Here is a 17,442-nt window from a genome sequence, read left to right as displayed (position 1 = left end):
GTGGACTCAGAGCTTCAGTGCTTGGGACCTGCCCCAGCAGAGATTATGAACGAGCATCAGTGGGCCAGCAGCTCACTCAGCTCTTTAAGGACTCCTGGGTACTGCTTGGCCCAGCTGATTCCAGGCTGTTTGTCAGTAGCAGATGGTGTTTCCAATTCCCCTTGCTTTACTGAGGAGGCCCTTCATTGCCCCCAGAGCCCATCCTGTGGGCACAGCCCACAGCCCAGGGTTGGCTGCCAGACTCTTTGACCTCCTCTGCACAGGGCAGTGGCTCTGCACTGCCCATCCCTGCAGGGAAATGGTGAAGTCAGTTGTCATCTGCAGAAGAGGTTTGTAATACATTGTTTGTGCAGACATCACCCCTCACCAGAGAGGCACCCAAACACATGTACAGCTCCCAGAGTTCTCCCTGAGGTTAGCACTTACCTGGAATTTTATTCCCATGCACAGAGAAAATGGGATATCTCCGTTTGATCTTGTTCAGCCCTACAGCTGCAAACTGAAGTCTCCACCACTCCTCTGCCAATGTGTTCCATCCCTGTTCTCTCCTATTTTCTGCCAGTAGAGCTGTCTCTGTTCACTAAAGATAAGGTTTTGTGGTGTGTCAGATTAAAATGAATGAGAGCATGGAGATCAGCTTTTTCATAGGTGAAAGGTTAATGCTCAACTGTACAGGATGGGGTTTATTTTTGACCTTTTCTTGTGCCAGTGAGGGTATGTAATGGAGTTTTCTACAAGTCCAGAAGGCATATACCTGGAATGTTACCTGTCAGCTGAAGTCATCTGGAATCTTTCTAGATCACAGGAGTGAAACAGCCAATAATCAGACCTCAAAGGAAACACCAGTGATTCAGTAGGTGTGGTCCTTCCTTCTGAGTCAGGGCTGAAAAGTGATGCCAAACTGTGCTGGGTTGCCAGAGGACCTGTTTTTTATTTGAAATATTGAAACCAACTTGAGTCCTTGGGATGATTTAACACAGCATGATATTATACTGCATGGTAATCCAGTTAGGATTAAATTAGCTGGCCTCCCTATATTGCTTCTGTCACTCAGTGTCAGCAGGACAATCCTTTCTTTTCCTGAAGCCTTCAGAAGGAGCAGGTTGCTCTGACTAATTGAGGGATCCCAAGAAGATATTTTTAGGGCAGATTTAAGATGCCCAGAACTGTATCCTGTGGATTTCTTGTATTAGCTCTGGATCAATTTGCACTTGAGAATATGCCGGCTGTCTGTGTAAAAAGAGTTGTAACATTTTACTTTTCCCCCATGCAGAGGGCAATTTTCCCTTCAGAGAATTTTAAGGAATAGAAAATTCTTCCAACCATCTGGCCTGAAAGCCAGTGCTGGCTTGATTTGGGATGCCCAGTGAGGAACAGCTCCTGTTCTGAGACAAAGGCTTAGTGGATGTAATGGTCCCTAATGAGTAAATACTTAACAGGTGTGTGAAGGCCTGTTGTAAAATTGTCTTTCTGCTCCATAGGCAAGGCTGAATCACAAGAGAGGGAGTGGGAAAGCAGTATATTAAGTGGTGTATAGTAGCACTTCTGACTGTTGTACATAGCAGAGCATCTGATTTATTTATCCCATGGACTGATGCCCCAAAGCAAGCTGCACTTTGGGGCAGAATACTTCCCCAGGACAGGCTTTCCCTGCTGGTGTGAGGAGTGTAGGAGGCTTTAGGGGCAGCATTGCACTGCCTTGCAGCAGCATGCACAGCACTCAGCTCCTGTGGACATACACAAATCCTTTCTCCCTGTGTTGTTTCTTGCAGGTAAATTATGACCACTTTGCTATTAGTGTTTGTGTGTTTGCAAGTCATCACTGCAGCCGACTCTGTGGAGCTCTCAGGTACGTGTCCAGGGCGTGGCAAAGCAGGGCTGAGCCACATGCTGAACTCTGGTCCCATCCCCAAGGACAGGCAGCCCCTAGCAATAAATGTGCCCAAGCTCTGTGCTGTGTACACACAAGGATCCTCTGTTTGGATGGCTGCTGTGACACAGCCTCACTGCTCTGGTGCTTGGGAAGCCAGGGAGATAGCTGCAGATTTGTGGGGAAACAAAGAGAATTTCAGCATTTCCCTTTTAAAACATGACCAGGTGTGAACTCGTAGTGTGGGCAGCAGCTAGGCTGCAGCAGAGCCCTTTGTCCCCTTCATTCCCAAATCCAGCACTGGTCCAAATCTCAAAAGCAGCCATGGTGCAATGGTCATTGCCACAACTTCCCTTTGTAGACTAGACAAAAAGATCATGTCTGAGTGTGTGGGTACAGGTTTGCACAGCAGATATAGGCCCTGGATCATATGGAAACATGGCATATTTTGTATTACATGTGTCACTGATGTAACCATTGCTCTGTTTGGGAACTGGCAGACAGTAGTGATGGCCTGGAAGTCAAGATACCTGAGCAGTCTCCCCTGCGTGTTATCCTGGGAAGCTCCCTGAACATCCCGTGTTACTTCAACATCCCAGAGGAGCAGGACACCAGCGTCATGCTGACCCCACGCATCAAGTGGAGCAAGCTCTCCAACGGCACCGAGGTTGTCTTGCTGGTGGCCACGGGCGGCAAGATCCGGCTCAACAGCGAGTACAGGGAGGTGATCTCCTTGCCCAACTACCCCGCCATCCCCACGGACGCCACGCTGGAGATCAAGGCGCTGAGGTCCAACCACACCGGGATCTACCGCTGCGAAGTGATGTACGGCATCGAGGACAGACAGGACACCATAGAGGTCCTGGTGAAAGGTGGGATGCTGGCCTTGCTCTCTTCTCTCAGTGTCTTGCTGCTTGGCCTGGGCAGAAGGGAGGAAGAGGCACTCTCCTGGTTCAGGGCAAATTTTGGAGAGAAAGCCCAAAGAGCCTCCTCTAGAAAAGCACATTCAATTGGCTCCTTGCCCCAACCAGTCCGGGAGAAAAATACCTCCTTGGAGAAAAGTGGGAAAAACCTGTTTATTAAACAATAAAACCTAAACAATAAAACCCCTTGCTGCCCCAAAAGAGATGACAAACTCAGAAAGTCCCTTCTGTGGGCTGTAGCTCAGCTCACTCAGTCTCTTATCAGTCTCTTATCAGTCCCTCTGGTGCTGGAAATGCCACAGCCCAGCCCCAGCCCAGTGGGTCACAGGTGCAAGCTGCTGGTGCACTTCTGGGTGTTCAGTCCACAGCAGGTTAAACAAGTCCAAAGAAAAGAAAAAAAAAACCACAGTCCAGGGAACTTCTTTGCCTCAGCTAGCTAAAACGAACTAAAACAAAGGAGAGCTCTGTCCTGCTGTCTGTCCATCCACAGACAGCACAGTCCAGGAGCAGGAATGTGGAGGAGTGCAGTGTGTGAAAACAAACTGCACGCCTCTCCTCTCCCCCCTTCACTCTCTGGAACAAGTCTTAAAGGTGCAAAACTTATTATTCAGCATGAACAGAACAAGACAATTGAGGATAAAAGCATCATACAGTCAGCCCAGGACAGGCACACAGGCAGAGAATGCAGTGTTTTCCTCGTAGGAATAAGCCCTTTCTCCCAGGTCACAGATAAGGTGATGAGTGGAGAAGCCACGGTCCAAGCATTTATTTCAGCAGGCTAGGACCAGACTAAACAAACCAATAAAATGACTCATGGCAGAATATGGCAAGAAAATGTCTCCTCTGGCAAAAGGTGAATTACAGAGGCAGCAAGACGACATCCTTGGCAGGAGGTGGCACTGGATACACTGGGCTATTACTCAAGTGGGTAAAGCTGGAACACGGCCCTTATCAGACCTTTAATTTTTTCCAAACATTTTAGGAGATGGGATGCCCTCATCTGGAGAATTGGGCTGTTCTGGAAAAACTTCCATTGCCATATTGCAAAGCCTGTCCTAGTAATAGGTGGATGAAATAATGAAAGTTTTGTACAATCCCTCCCTTTCTTGTGGTTGTTGCTTTCTGTATAAGACAGAGAGACAGCTTCCACTGCAGGACTCTACAGGATGAGGTTTAATTTTGCCTTTTTCTTGTGCTTTATCTGGAAGGCAGGGGGCTGGTGAGTGTAAGTGATGTCCATTGTCTTTTCCAGGCATCGTATTCCACTACAGAGCAATCTCCACAAGGTACACCCTGAACTTTGAGAAGGCAAAGCAGGCCTGTATCCAGAACAGTGCTGTCATTGCTACCCCTGAGCAGCTGCAGGCTGCCTACGAGGATGGGTACGAGCAGTGTGATGCTGGCTGGCTGGCTGATCAGACTGTCAGGTGAGAAGCCACGTAGGGGAAGGGAAAGCCACAGCAGCATTGTTAGGGAAGGACTCGTCTAATGAAGCCACCAACTGAAAATGGTTGCTAAATCTCAGCTGTTGTAGCTGCTGGTGTGCAGAGGGGGGTGGTGGATTGCATTCTCTGCTAGAGGGGAACCTCCAGTAGGGAAGCAGAGTGACCACTGTCCTGGGCTGGTGGTGACAACTGGGTGGACAACGTCTTCATCCTGATCCTCCATCCTCCCTGAACAAAACCAATGCTGTGCCAAGATGCACAAATTTGGCTCAACCAGACTGAGCTGTGCATCCCTCACTGGGGAGGCACCTTGTCCTGATGTCTTTGGTCAGGGTTCCAAGGACCATCAGAGTGAGGGCAGGACAGCAGATCATCCTTTCCCATAACCTGGGAAAAGCCACAAATCACCACACTGGGCAGTGCTCTGCAGCTCCCTCCCAGCCTTCTGTGACTGCCAGGGTCCTGCCTCCCCTCCTTATCCACAATCTCTCCCTCAGGTATCCCATCCACTGGCCCCGGGAGCGCTGTTATGGCGACAAGGATGAATTTCCAGGAGTGAGGACCTACGGTGTCCGTGAGCCAGATGAAACCTATGATGTTTACTGCTATGCAGAGCAAATGCAAGGTGATTTGGGGCTTTTATTGTTACTAGACACAGAAGCAGCCAAAGCCCTGACCATGCCTAGACCGGACAAGAGCAAATAGAGAAAAGACAGGTTAAATCTGAAAAAGCACATACCCTAGCCAGCCCAGATGTTCTCTACAGTCTTTTTATTAGACCTTGGACAATTTTAATGTCGAATGACTAATGCAGCACAGAGGGTGGAGTCCATCTAACCTCCACCAGAGTCCACGCCATCCTGCCTGGTCAGCCATTTGAGTGTGTGACATCCAGATACACCAATCTTTTCTGTTTATGACATTGAAATACTCAGCACAACAGAACTGAAATTGTCCTTTATCTCCCCCTTACCCTGTGGCTCCAGCTGGCGCAGTGTGTTTTGCTCAAATCTGCATTTGGTCTGTAAGGCTCACTTTCTTCTGGTCTTTTCAAAGTCACCCACATGGGCTTGCATTTCAGCCCTAATACACAGGAGTCTTCATCTTATCCAAAGTCTTATGAGTGGGAGGGACACAGAAAGGGAATTGGGATAAGAATAACTATACATAATAATACAAAAATACAGGTAATTCCTGTGCTAATGGATGATGTGATTACAGGCAAAGTCTTCTACGCCACTGCCCCGGAGAAGTTCACCTTCCAAGAAGCTTTTGACAAATGCCGCAGTTTGGGAGCGCGCTTGGCCACCACGGGGGAGCTGTACCTGGCCTGGAAGGACGGCATGGACATGTGCAGCGCGGGCTGGCTGGCCGACCGCAGCGTGCGCTACCCCATCTCCCGAGCGCGCCCCAACTGCGGGGGCAACCTGGTGGGCGTGAGGACGGTGTACCTGTACGTCAACCAGACGGGCTACCCGCACCCCGACTCGCGCTACGACGCCATCTGCTACAGCGGTGAGTCTCTGAATCTCTGCTGCTCAGGGTGACTCTGAGATGCGTACGAGCTTCTTTTTCCCGCCCGGCAGTCGGAGCAGGAGTCAGGACTTTTCTGCTCTCGTTCTGATCTATAACGTTCTTTCTCCAACCTGCCGAAATCTGCCTGGCAGGTTGGGTTGTGGCACACTGCCCACCTCAGAGGTGGTGTTATCTTTTTATACTAAAAACTAAGTGTACATTATTTACCATAACTTCCCAATACCTATCATCTATGTTAGACAGTGAGCTTCTACTCTAAACTTATCTAAAAATGACAACATCACCCAGAAGATGGAGGCTAGGAAGAAGAAGGACAGGGCACGCCCAAATTCCTCCATCTTGCCGTGGGGCCGTGGCACCAAGCAGTGCCTCTGCAACCAGCGCCCAGGTGTGGCATTCACACCCTCTGAACCTGAGGGGAGCAGGCAGAGAAGCAGAGAAAAGAGTGATCAAAACAATTCTTACCTCATTGGCTGCTCCCAAGCTGTGCCAAAGTAGAATGCAATGTGGAGATTGCATTCTAAAGTTTTATATTTTTGTGGTTTAGATGTGTTAGGTTAATGAATAACCTAACACATCTAGGTTAGGTTATTCTATATTATATTATACTATTCAATTATACTATATTATATTCTATTCTATTATACTATATTATATTATACTATTCTATTATACTATACAAAGTGATGGTGTTTTGTTTCCTTGGCCTGTCAGGGCCAAGCATGTGTGCAGACTGTTGGTCAGCAGACAGTCACAAGATTCTGGGCAGTTGAGTACAGTTGGGTACTTGTGCAGATTCAGTTTGGATCTAATGTAATATAGTGTAATATAATATAGAATAATATAGTATAATTAGTAATTAATTAGCCTTCTGATATCAATGGAGTCAGATGCAGTCATTCTCTCCCCTTTGTCAGGGGTACCCTGCTTTTACAATACAGAGGAGCTCCCTGGCCAGAGACAACCTCTTGGTTCTTTTATGTTGAGTTTTTTAAAAAGGAAAGAGAGGGGAGAAAGCAGGTTTGGCAAAGCACTAAGTCCTCTGCTTGTGTTGAGGTAGAAAGCAGATCTAGAGAGGCTGCTTGACCTGTACATGGGGGGCTCTGCAGAGGTGGGGGTAGCACAGTTCACATCTGTCCAGTCCTCCCACACCCTCCTGCTTTCAAAGCTCTCCTGGAGACACGAAGCAGAGCTCAGGTGCTTCATATAAAAGACTTTGAATGCTAGAGAAGGAAGTGAAGGAGAAACAGAACAGGTCTGACCCTGAAGATGTGTGTAGTGATGAGATGTGGTGTGGTACAGATGAGTGACTGAATTCCCATGCTGGGATAAATCTGAGACTGATGCAGTCTCTGGGAATCATGGATTAAAATTGCACCCAGGAAGTGAAGACCATCCTAGCTGCTCCCCCTTTCTTCTAACTGCACACTTCTCCCTGAAGCAAGAAGAGGGGAAAGCACAGTGATATTTTGGGCAACCAGAGGCCAACATTCAAGTAGGATTACCACAGTTGAAAAAATAACATTATTTTAAATATGTGTTGAAACCCTTATGATCAGATCTGTTGTTCCCAAATACATCTCCCAGATCCTTGGAGGTACCCAGTTATGTGGACAAGCTAAAGACTGGTCCACCAAGCCACAGCCTCCTGGTTATCTCAGGGTTTGCCTCTGAAACTGGTGCATAAGGTCAGTCCTTTTCTGAGCATCTTTATAGAAATCTCTGAAACCCTTGAGATCTGAAAGGTACTGCCTAAAATGAACCAGCAGTACAATGGAATTGGAAATAGAGCAGGGAAAGCATTATTAGAGGAAAATTCAGGCATTGTCTCATCCTTTTTCCCTCCCCAGCCAAGACCAGCCTTGCTGCACATCCAAGATGTGATCCATCCCTCCCTTTCCTGCCCTCACAGTTCTGTTTCATGCTGCTCTACCAACCAGTGTCCTTGTCAGCTGCTCAGTGCCATGTTAAGCACGTTGTCCTAGACCCAAGGGGTGTGACTTGAGCAAGAAAGTGATTTGGAAGGGGAAAGGTGGGAGCTGTTTCAGTGTATTTGGTACAGCAAGTGGCCTTGGCTGTCCTGGCAGAGATTAGGATGCTTATACGGGATGAGCTCTCAAGTCACCGCCTGGGCAGAGCAGAAGGTGATCGTGATCCTGCTGCGGTCTCACGCACCGAGTGTGAGGATCCAGCTGTCTTTCTCCCGCGGCTCAGACAGATCTGCCAGGGAAGTTGCCCGAGCTCCCCGACTTCCCCCCGTCCAACCTAATTTCCTTGCAGCAGGCACTAGAGGTCAGTGCAGACTTGGATATGGGCAAGGTGTTCCCGGGAAGGGGAACTGGCAGGAGCGAGGGCAGTGTCCCTGCTGATTGACCAATTTGGAGCCTGAGGCGGCTCAGTGCCTCGTCACATGCCCTCCGTGCTGAGGCGTTGTTCGGAGCCACAGTGGAGGAAGGAAAACCATTTCTTTTATCAAACTGTCACGATTTCCCTAATCCTCTCATACCAGAGATACCCAGCTGCTCCTTGGAGGCAGCACCAGTGCAGCTCACCTCATCAGACTAACATTATCCTCTCTGATTGCTGCTTTGTGTCCTGATGTAGGGGATGACATTGAGAGCCTGGTCCCAGGGCAGTTCATCGACGAAATAGGGAGCGAGCTGGGCAGCGCCTTCACTGTCCAGACTGTCACCCAGACCGAGGTGGAGCTGCCCTTGTCACACAATGCCACGGAGGAGGAGGCCCGCGGCAGCATCGCCACCCTGGAGCCCATTGAGATCACCCCCACGGCCACCAGGCTGGGCGAGGGCTTCACTGCCCTGCCCGATCTCTTCACCACTGCTCTCACACCAGAGACAGCTGCCACAGAGGAGGAAAATGTGACCAGGGAGGATGGCACAGTGGCGTGGACTGTCCCTGAAGAGGCCACCACCATAGATTTAGGCACTGCCATCACCACCTTAGCCTTTGGCACTGCTAGCACCACCGAAACAGCAGAGGTGAGCTCAGTGGAAGAGGTTGTGGGGGTGACTGCCACACCAGGACTGGAGTCTGCCTCGGTGTTCACAGAGGAAGATCAGCTTGTGCGAGTGACAGCTGCCCCCGGTGCCGGCCACCTTCCCGAGCAGCCCATCTCCCCCACAGGTAAGACACCAGGACTCCCAGAAGCCTGAAGGCCAGTTCATTCTAGAGGTAACCATTCACCGAAAACAGCCTGAGTTTCTGCCCTCTCAGAGGGCATCCAGGTCCCTGGAGGTGCACAGGCCTGCTAGAGGTCAGGGACGAGCTGAGCACCTCCATCACAGTAGGGCAGGAGGGGAGAGAAGGCTGTGGGCCACCCCATCATGTGCTGACCAGGGCTCTGCTGGCTGATGCTTGGGCTGCAGTGGTCACTCTCTGCTCTCCCATATCCACCTGACTCCAGGGAAGGGGAACGTCAAGGGAAGAAGACCTTAGAGGAGGGCTAAAGAGATCCCCAGAACATCATCCTAAATGGCATCAGGGCTCCATGAGTGAGGCATTTCCATCAAAAGGGGTTTGAGAGGGCCTGGTCCTTGCACTGGCTTTTGGAAGACCATTTCTGGTCACATATCTCAGTGCAGGGGAGTCCTGTACCCTCTGTCTCACCACAGCTTCTTTTCCTGCAGGTGTGGTGTTTCACTACCGTGCAGCCACCAGCAGATATGCCTTCTCCTTTGTCCAAGCCCAGAAGGCCTGCCTGGAGAACAGCGCTGTGATCGCCACCCCCCAGCAGCTCCAGGCTGCCTACGAGGCTGGCTTCGACCAGTGTGATGCTGGCTGGCTGCGGGACCAGACAGTCAGGTAAAGTTACACTGACCTGGGGAAGACACCCTCCAAAATGGCCATTTAGCCCTTGAGGCTTTACTCTGGTGTGTCCTGCTTCTCTCCTCATCAAAAACAAAATTTTCTCTAGGCCATGATATTCAGTGGTCAATAGATGTGTTTTTGCCCACTTCTTTTCCTCATTTCCTAGCCTATGTACACATCTTGCACCAGTGAGCCCTCCTGGTGTGTAGGAAGAGAAGCAGGAAATTTGTATTTACTGTCACAAGCTGTAAGTGGACTTGTCTCCAAGTCACACTGCGGGCTCAGACAGGGAAGAGTCATGTCCCTCTCCCAAGCACACTGAGGTTCTTCAGTCCTGGCTATCTAAGGTTATCTTGGATTACCTCTTCTCTTCCTTTTTTTGGTAGGTATCCCATTGTGAATCCCCGAAATAACTGCATAGGAGACAAAGAGAACACTCCAGGCGTGCGGTCATACGGCATGCGCCCAGCCTCGGAGACCTACGACGTGTACTGCTACATCGACAGGCTCAAGGGTACATCCTCCCCTGCCCCTGGGCACTGCTGTGGAGCAAAACTGTGCCCCACACCTTCACCTCCGCCTGTAGATGGCCGGGATGCAGGGATTCACCGTGTTTTCCCTCCCATCCCTCAGGCGAGGTGTTCTTCGCAACCCAGCCGGAGCAGTTCACCTTCCCCGAAGCCCAGCGGTACTGCGAGGGCCAGAACGCCACGCTGGCCTCTGTCGGCCAGCTGCACGCCGCCTGGAAGCAGGGCCTGGACAGGTGCTACGCGGGCTGGCTGGCCGACGGCAGCCTGCGCTACCCCATCGTCAGCCCCCGGCCCGCCTGCGGGGGCGACGCGCCGGGCGTCAGGACCGTGTACCAGCACCACAACCAGACGGGCTTCCCCGACCCGCTGTCCCGGCACCACGCCTTCTGCTTCAGAGGTACCTCCCGCCCCCGCAGGGCGAAGAAACCTGTCTCCTCGGGGAAAGGGATGTCAAAAGGGAGTCTGGGCATGTTGGGGTGCCGGTTTGAGCGAGGCAATTCACCAGCATCTTGGATTGTGAATTTTTGGAAACTCCTTCCTATGTCTTTTTGTTCCAGCTCTGCCTCCTGTGGAGGAGGAGGGGGTCACCCCGTTCTTTGAAGATGTGCTGGCAACACAAGTGATCCCTGGAGTGGAGGGGGTGCCCTCGGGGGAGGAGGTGACCATGGAGACAGAGTCTGCCACTCAGCCTGAGAATCAGACAGTCTGGGGCACAGAGGTCTTTCCAACCGATGTGTCACTGCTCTCAGGTACGTTCAGAGCTTCCTTGTAGCCTGTGTCGTGCTGGGCTGGTGGTGTAGGGTTGGGACCCTCACAAAGTATAAATAATTTTCCCAACTCCTTCTCTTTGTCTGTTCTTTCTTTTCCAGTGGCTCCATCTGCTTTTCCTCCAGCTACCATAGTACCAGAGGAAACCAGTACCAATGCTTCCGTCAGCGAAGTGTCAGGGGAGGTGACTGAATCTGGAGAGCATCCAGTCAGTGGTGAATCTTTGGCATCTGGGTGGGTTCCTGGAGTTCCAGATACAAGTGGAGAACCAACTTCTGGAGGTTTTGAACTTAGTGGAGACCACTCAGGCATTGGAGAGAGCGGATTACCGTCGGTAGACTTGCATGCCAGTGGCTTCCCACCTGGAGAAAGTGGGCTGCCCTCAGGAGATCTGAGTGGTGCGTCTTCTGGTGTTGGTGATATCAGTGGCCTGCCTTCTGCAGAGGAGGAGACATCGGTGTCTATTTCAAGGATACCAGAAATTAGTGGGATGCCATCTGAAGTGGAAAGCAGCGGGCTGCCTTTTGGAGCGAGCGGAGAAATCTCTGGCACTGAGCTAGTCAGTGGCGTGTCATCTGGAGAGGAAAGTGGAGTCACCTCTGGTTTTCCTACCGTCTCCCTCGTGGATACCACATTAGTGGAAGTTGTAACAGCAGTGACAGAACGGCAAGAGGAGGGAAAAGGGTCCATCGGAGTCAGCGGTGAAGGAGATCTGTCAGGGTTGCCATCCTCTGAGTGGGACAGCAGTGGTAGAACCCAAGGCTTGCCCTCAGGAGCTGAGCCCAGCGGAGAGCCCTCTGGGGTACCCGAGCTCAGCGGGCTGTCCTCGGGAGGGTCTGAACTTAGTGGCTTTCCCTCAGGACTGGATGGCAGTGGAGAAACATCTGGAACACATGAGACCAGTGGCCTGGTTGACTTAAGTGGCCTTACATCTGGTATTGAGGGAAGCAGCGAGGCCTCTGGCGTTACCTTCGTAGATGTCACTCTGGAGGAAGTGACAACAACCTCACCAGTTACAGGAGCAGAAGCAAAACAGACTTTGGAAACCAGTGGATTGCCTTCAGGTGATGAAGATGGATCAGGCACGGTGTCTGGGAGTTTAGACATCAGTGGTGAGCCTTCTGGGCATGTAGACTTTGGTGGGAGTGTTTCTGGAGTGCTGGAGATGAGCGGATACCCGAGTGGAGTGACGGACAGCAGCGGAGACATCTCTGGAGTTGATGTCACCAGTGGTCTGCTGTCTGGAGAGGAAAGTGGACTCACCTCTGGCTTTCCCACGGTGTCTCTTGTGGATACTACTTTGGTGGAAGTTGTAACACAGACATCAGTGGCACAAGAAGTGGGAGAAGGACCATCTGGGATGACAGAAATCAGTGGATTTACTTCTGGAGACAGAGGACTATCTGGAGAAGGGTCTGGAGCTGTGGAGACCAGTGGTTTTCCTTCAGGAGACTTGAGTGGAGAGCCATCTGGAATCCCATACATCAGTGGAGACTTTTCTGGAGCCACAGATCTAAGTGGACAGTCTTCAACAGTGGCTGATATCAGTGGGGAGGCCTCAGGGCTTCCAGGAATCACTTTAGTCACTTCTGGTTTAGTAGAAGTGGTGACAAGACCAACGGTGTCACAGGAACTAGGTGGGGAAACTGTCACCTTTCCCTACAGTTTGGGGACAAGTGGTGAAGGCTCTGGATCTGGTGAACTAAGTGGGGAAACATCTGCACTGCCAGAAAGTGCTCTAGAAACATCAACAGCTTATGAAATCAGTGGTGAAACATCTGCATTTCCTGAAACTGGTACAGAAACATCCACGATTCATGAAATCAGTGGGGAGACATCTGCATTTCCCGAATTTAACACAGAAACATCAACAATTCAAGAAATTAGTGGGGAAACCTCTGCATTTCCTGAAATTTTCACAGAAACATCCACAAGTCAGGAAGCCAGGGGTGAAACATCAGGGTATCCTGAAATTATCATAGAAGCATCCACTGGTCAAGAAGCAAGTGGGGAAACCTCTGCGTTTCCTGAAAGTAGCACAGAAACGTCCACAATACAAGAAATCAGTGGGGAAACATCTGCATTTCCTGAAATTAGAATAGAAACATCCACAAGTCAAGACATCAGTGGGGAAACGTCTGCATTTCCTGAAATTAGAATAGAAACATTTACAAGCCAAGAGGCCAGGGGTGAAATATCTGGCTATCCTGAAATTAGCATAGAAACTTCGACAGTCCACAAAACCAGTGGAGAAACATCTGCCTTTCCTGAAATCAGCATAGAAACTTCAACAGTGCATGAAATTAGTGGAGAAAGTTCTGCATTTCCTGAAATTAGAATAGAAACATACACAAATCAAGAAGCCAGGGGTGAAACATCTGCCTACCCAGAAATTAGCATAGAAACTTCGACGGTCCATGAAACCAGTGGGGAAATGTCTGCGTTTCCTGAAATCAGCATAGAAACTTCAACGGTCCATGAAATCAGTGGAGATTTGTCCTCTTTTCCTGAAATTAGCATAGAAACTTCGACAATCCATGAAACCAGTGGTGAAATACCTGCATTTCCTGAAATTAGAATAGAAACATCCACAGGTGAAGAAGCTCAAGGTGAAACATCTACATTTCCTGAGATTAGCATAGAAACCTCTACAGTCCATGACATCAGTGGGGAGACATCTGCATTCCCTGAGTTCAGCATAGAAACACCAACAAGTCAAGAAGCCAGGAGAGAAACCTCTGCCCACCCTGAAATTTTCATAGAAACATCCACAGTTCAAGAAGTCAGTGGGGAAACTTCTGCATTTCCTGAAATTAGAGTAGGAACACCCACAAGTCAAGAAGCCCGTGGAGAGACATTTCCTGAGCTCAGCATAGAAGCATCCACAGCCCATGAAACCAGTGGGGAAGCATCTGCATTGCCTGCTGCTAACATCAAAACAGTTGCCACATCTTTGGCCAGCGGGGAGCTCTTTGGTACTCCTGAGGAGAGGGAGATTCCTGACACAACATCTGGAGCTGTGACACACTCTATCGCAGGCATTTCAGGGGAAACCTCTGTCCCAGACATTGTAATTAGTACCAGGACTCCAGATGTTGAACCAACACAGGGACTCAGGAACCCTGAAGAGGCTCAGCTTGAAATGGAGCCTTCCCCTCCTGTGGTGTCAGAACAAGAGACAGAGACAGATGTTGCTCCAGACAATCCCCATCTGCTGGCCACCACCACTGCCACCCTGCCCCAAGTCTCACAAGAAGCAATTGACGCATTAGGACCCACTACAGAAGGTAATGTGTCTCATATGGAAGGGAAAGCTTTGTGGATGGGAAGGAGGGGGCATAACTGTCACTTTTTTGGTTTTTATACAACACAGAACATTAACACAGAAGCAGGCTTGAGCAGAACATTGTTCTGATGGAAAGCCATAAACATGGGGTTTTCCACAGGTCATGATCACAGAATCATAGAATTGTTTAAGTTGAAAAAGACATTTATGATCACAGAGTCCAACCATTAACCCAGCACTGCCAAGTCCACCACTAACCCATGTCCCTCAGTGCCACCTCTACATGTCCAGAGTTTTCTACCCTGCAGGCAGCTGAGAAGTTGGAGAAGATGGGTTGGTAGTGTCAGTCCTGTTCTGTTTCTCTTTCCGTGGTGGGCTGACTTGCTGCCTAGCCCCAGGTATTGCTCAGCATGTGGCCACCCTTTGGTCTGTGTCTTATGCTGCTCTCTGCAGCTACAACGGGATAAATGTGTGAGATAATGCTCAGAGCATCACTAGCTTTTGTCAGCTCTGTTGATAAATTCCCTTCCCTCTACCCTGCCTTTTTAGTGTTTTAGTGCTCTGTCTTTGGTTGGGCCCCCATGTTGCCAAGCACAAACAGACAGAATATTTAAGCCTGATTAACCATTGATGGTGAAAACACTCTCCTGGCATTCTGATGAGCATTTCCTGAGAAGAGTTCTCATGCTGTGAAAGCATCAGTGAACTCCAGTGAGAAAAAAAACAAAATTCAAAACATTGTGCCTCTTGGCCAAGGGAGATGCCCTTGGTAACACAGGATGTCCTGCAGCATCCCTGGACACAGCTTGGTCTCCCTTTGCTGCCATCAGGAGCTGGCACCTGGGGACAAGCCTCGTTGGAAGCCATCAGTGCTTGTGCTGTTGTATGAATGTCCTGCATGTCCTCAGTTCTCAAAGGGCCACATGTTCTTGTAGGGCTACACATTGCTTAAGTGTGGTACAAAATGGATGTACAAAGAGATTTCCTCACTTCCTTCTGGCAGAAGTGTCATCAGTTCTACCCGTTCCCACATTACCTCCTTATCTGCTGCTTTTGGGTCAATTTGCACCATTCAGCATGGCTAACTCTGGAATCAGTAAGTGCAGGGTTTGTGAAGCTCAGCCTGGTTTCTAACGTCATTTCCATCCCCTAGGTGTTCCCAATGAGTCACTGCATTTCCCTCTGCTCTGTCCCTCTGCAAGCACAGGTGATCACAAACCTTTGTTCAGCCCTGCCCACAGCACACCTGCAATCCCTTCTGTCTGTGCTGAGCAGCTGCCCTGGGCGTGCTGCAGGAGTGGCTGAGGGCAGATCAGCAGGGTCATTCCCACAGCACTGGAACAGCCTGGCACAGCACAGCGTGGTACAGGAGTTATGGGCCCAAAAACCCTTCTTGCAAAAGCAGGCTCTGCTTTTGGGCCATGCCCACCGCCACGTCCAAACCCAGTGACAAAAATAGGCCAGAAAAGGCAGCATTGAGGGGAAGGAAGGAAGAGAGTGAAGCTTAGTAAAAATATTAAAAAAAAAAAATATTGGCCCCAAAATATGGATTTTATTCCACTGCTTTTTCTTTTTAAAAATTAACCACAAGGCGATTGCCAGATTCCTCAGACCATTTGTTAGCCAACATTTTTGTGAAGTATTTTGAAAGAAAACCATGTGTTCAGCAGCTCATGTGTGAAGAATCTTGAAAAATGTTCTGAAATTGGAATATGTGTATTTGCAAGTAACAGAGAGGACAATGTAGCAGCTGGGGTTTCTTAGCAGGAGACAGCAAGAGGTAAGCAACCACCGCATGAAGTTTAATTGTACACTTTATAAATTAGAAATGGGCTTGAACACATGTGTATGGCTGGCAGTCCCACCAGGGAAGATGTTCTAGGGTAAAACTTCTGTTTTTATTGGTAAACTTTATTACAATGTCTCTACAGACCTAAATGCAGTCCTGGTCAGGGTATGAAGGAAGCTCACCCAAGTGGCAAAAAAGTTTGTTGAACTCAGAACACCCTTAAAACAAGGCAAACCTCTTCTAGAGAATTACAGCAAAGAGATGACAAAAGAAAAGAAAAATAGAAAAGAAGAAAGAAAAGGAATCCTAGGTTTCCTTTTTTGGGTTGTTACTTTTTACAGAGCTCTGGGGATTGTGAATATGGGAAGTCTACATGGAAGAACCATAGGCTGGATCCCAAAATGCTGTTTTCCATGTTGTGGTTGCCTTTTCACTTGAAGCTTCCCTTCCTTGAAATATAGCTCTTGCAAAAACTATCAGCTGCCATCTGCAGGCTTTGTGCTGTGCTCAGGGTTTGTAGGGTGCAACGGGTGCCCACACAGAGCAGTGGATTTTCACTGACATAAAAGCACTGGTGAAGCTGGTTCAGCTTTACAGGAGCTTAGAGTGAGGAACAGGAAGAAATGTGGATTTTGCCCTCTGGCCCTGTTGTTGGAGGGTTCCAGTTAGATCCAGCAGTCTATTTAGTGGGATGATTTAAGAAGAATGATATTATTCTGCTCTGCTGGAGCCTAAAAGTTTCTCTAAAAGCCAGAGACAGAAGGCCAAAGATTAACACTTGGAGTGCCAGTATGTTTTGGTGTTTAACCAAATTGAAGGCTGTGCATGTACATGTCTTTAGTCAGCATTTGGTTCCTCCATGAAGACAGGAACCCCACAAGCTGAAAGAATTGTCCATAGGCTTGGCTTCCTCACCCAGGGTTTTGCCAACTCAGCGGGTCTTTTTGCTTCTGGTAGCATTTGAAGACAAATAATTATTAGCTGAAAAAACATGCTGGCACTTCAGTGAAAGGATGCGGTTTGGAGCTCTCAGACCAGCCAATGACTTGAAAATTTCACTCCAGTTGTGGGGGGAAAGAGAAATGTGCTGAAATGGCATCTTTTTATGTGAAATTTTGCTTGTCTCTGGTGAAACAAGTCCTTGAAGTCCGTTGCCTATGGCCCCACACAGTAGAAGGTTAGACTACAAATGAGGAAGGGTCTTAATGGGTTTTCCTCATTCTTCACAACCTGGAAGTCCAAGGGATTGAGTTTTGTTGGTCCAGAGAAAATCATCCAGAAAAAAAGTCAAGAAAATATTCCCCTGATTCAGAATGTTTCACCCAATGTGGAATGCAAATGATGCTCTCAAGAAAGAGATGGAGGTCCCAGCCCTGGCTGAGAGGCACAGACCCTTTGTGGCTGAGCAGGTGATTTGGTGTCTCCTGAAGACACTGTCTGCTTTGCATCAGAAGTTAATTTGCTTAA

The 17,442-nt window shown here is 49.2% G+C and overlaps 1 protein-coding gene across 2 annotated transcripts in view; it reads left to right on the top strand.

The window, feature by feature from the left end:
* The window catches only part of ACAN (aggrecan), a 67,729-nt gene that overhangs the window by 38,745 nt on the left and 11,542 nt on the right, over positions 1-17,442 (top strand). For both annotated transcript variants that reach the window (XM_059858539.1, XM_059858540.1), the window contains 11 exons: positions 1,773-1,849; positions 2,371-2,742; positions 4,046-4,220; positions 4,736-4,863; positions 5,460-5,753; positions 8,379-8,918; positions 9,422-9,596; positions 9,989-10,116; positions 10,236-10,529; positions 10,690-10,881; positions 11,002-14,187. In XM_059858539.1, coding sequence (XP_059714522.1) covers positions 1,780-1,849; positions 2,371-2,742; positions 4,046-4,220; positions 4,736-4,863; positions 5,460-5,753; positions 8,379-8,918; positions 9,422-9,596; positions 9,989-10,116; positions 10,236-10,529; positions 10,690-10,881; positions 11,002-14,187 — 5,554 coding nt within the window. In that variant the 5' untranslated portion in view covers positions 1,773-1,779. The remainder of the gene's footprint in view (positions 1-1,772; positions 1,850-2,370; positions 2,743-4,045; positions 4,221-4,735; positions 4,864-5,459; positions 5,754-8,378; positions 8,919-9,421; positions 9,597-9,988; positions 10,117-10,235; positions 10,530-10,689; positions 10,882-11,001; positions 14,188-17,442) is intronic.

The sequence above is a fragment of the Haemorhous mexicanus genome, chromosome 13 (genome assembly GCF_027477595.1).
Source record: "Haemorhous mexicanus isolate bHaeMex1 chromosome 13, bHaeMex1.pri, whole genome shotgun sequence".
NCBI lineage: Eukaryota > Metazoa > Chordata > Aves > Passeriformes > Fringillidae > Haemorhous > Haemorhous mexicanus.
The sequence above is the reverse complement of the archived record's forward strand: the minus strand, read 5'-3'. Positions and strand labels throughout refer to the sequence as shown.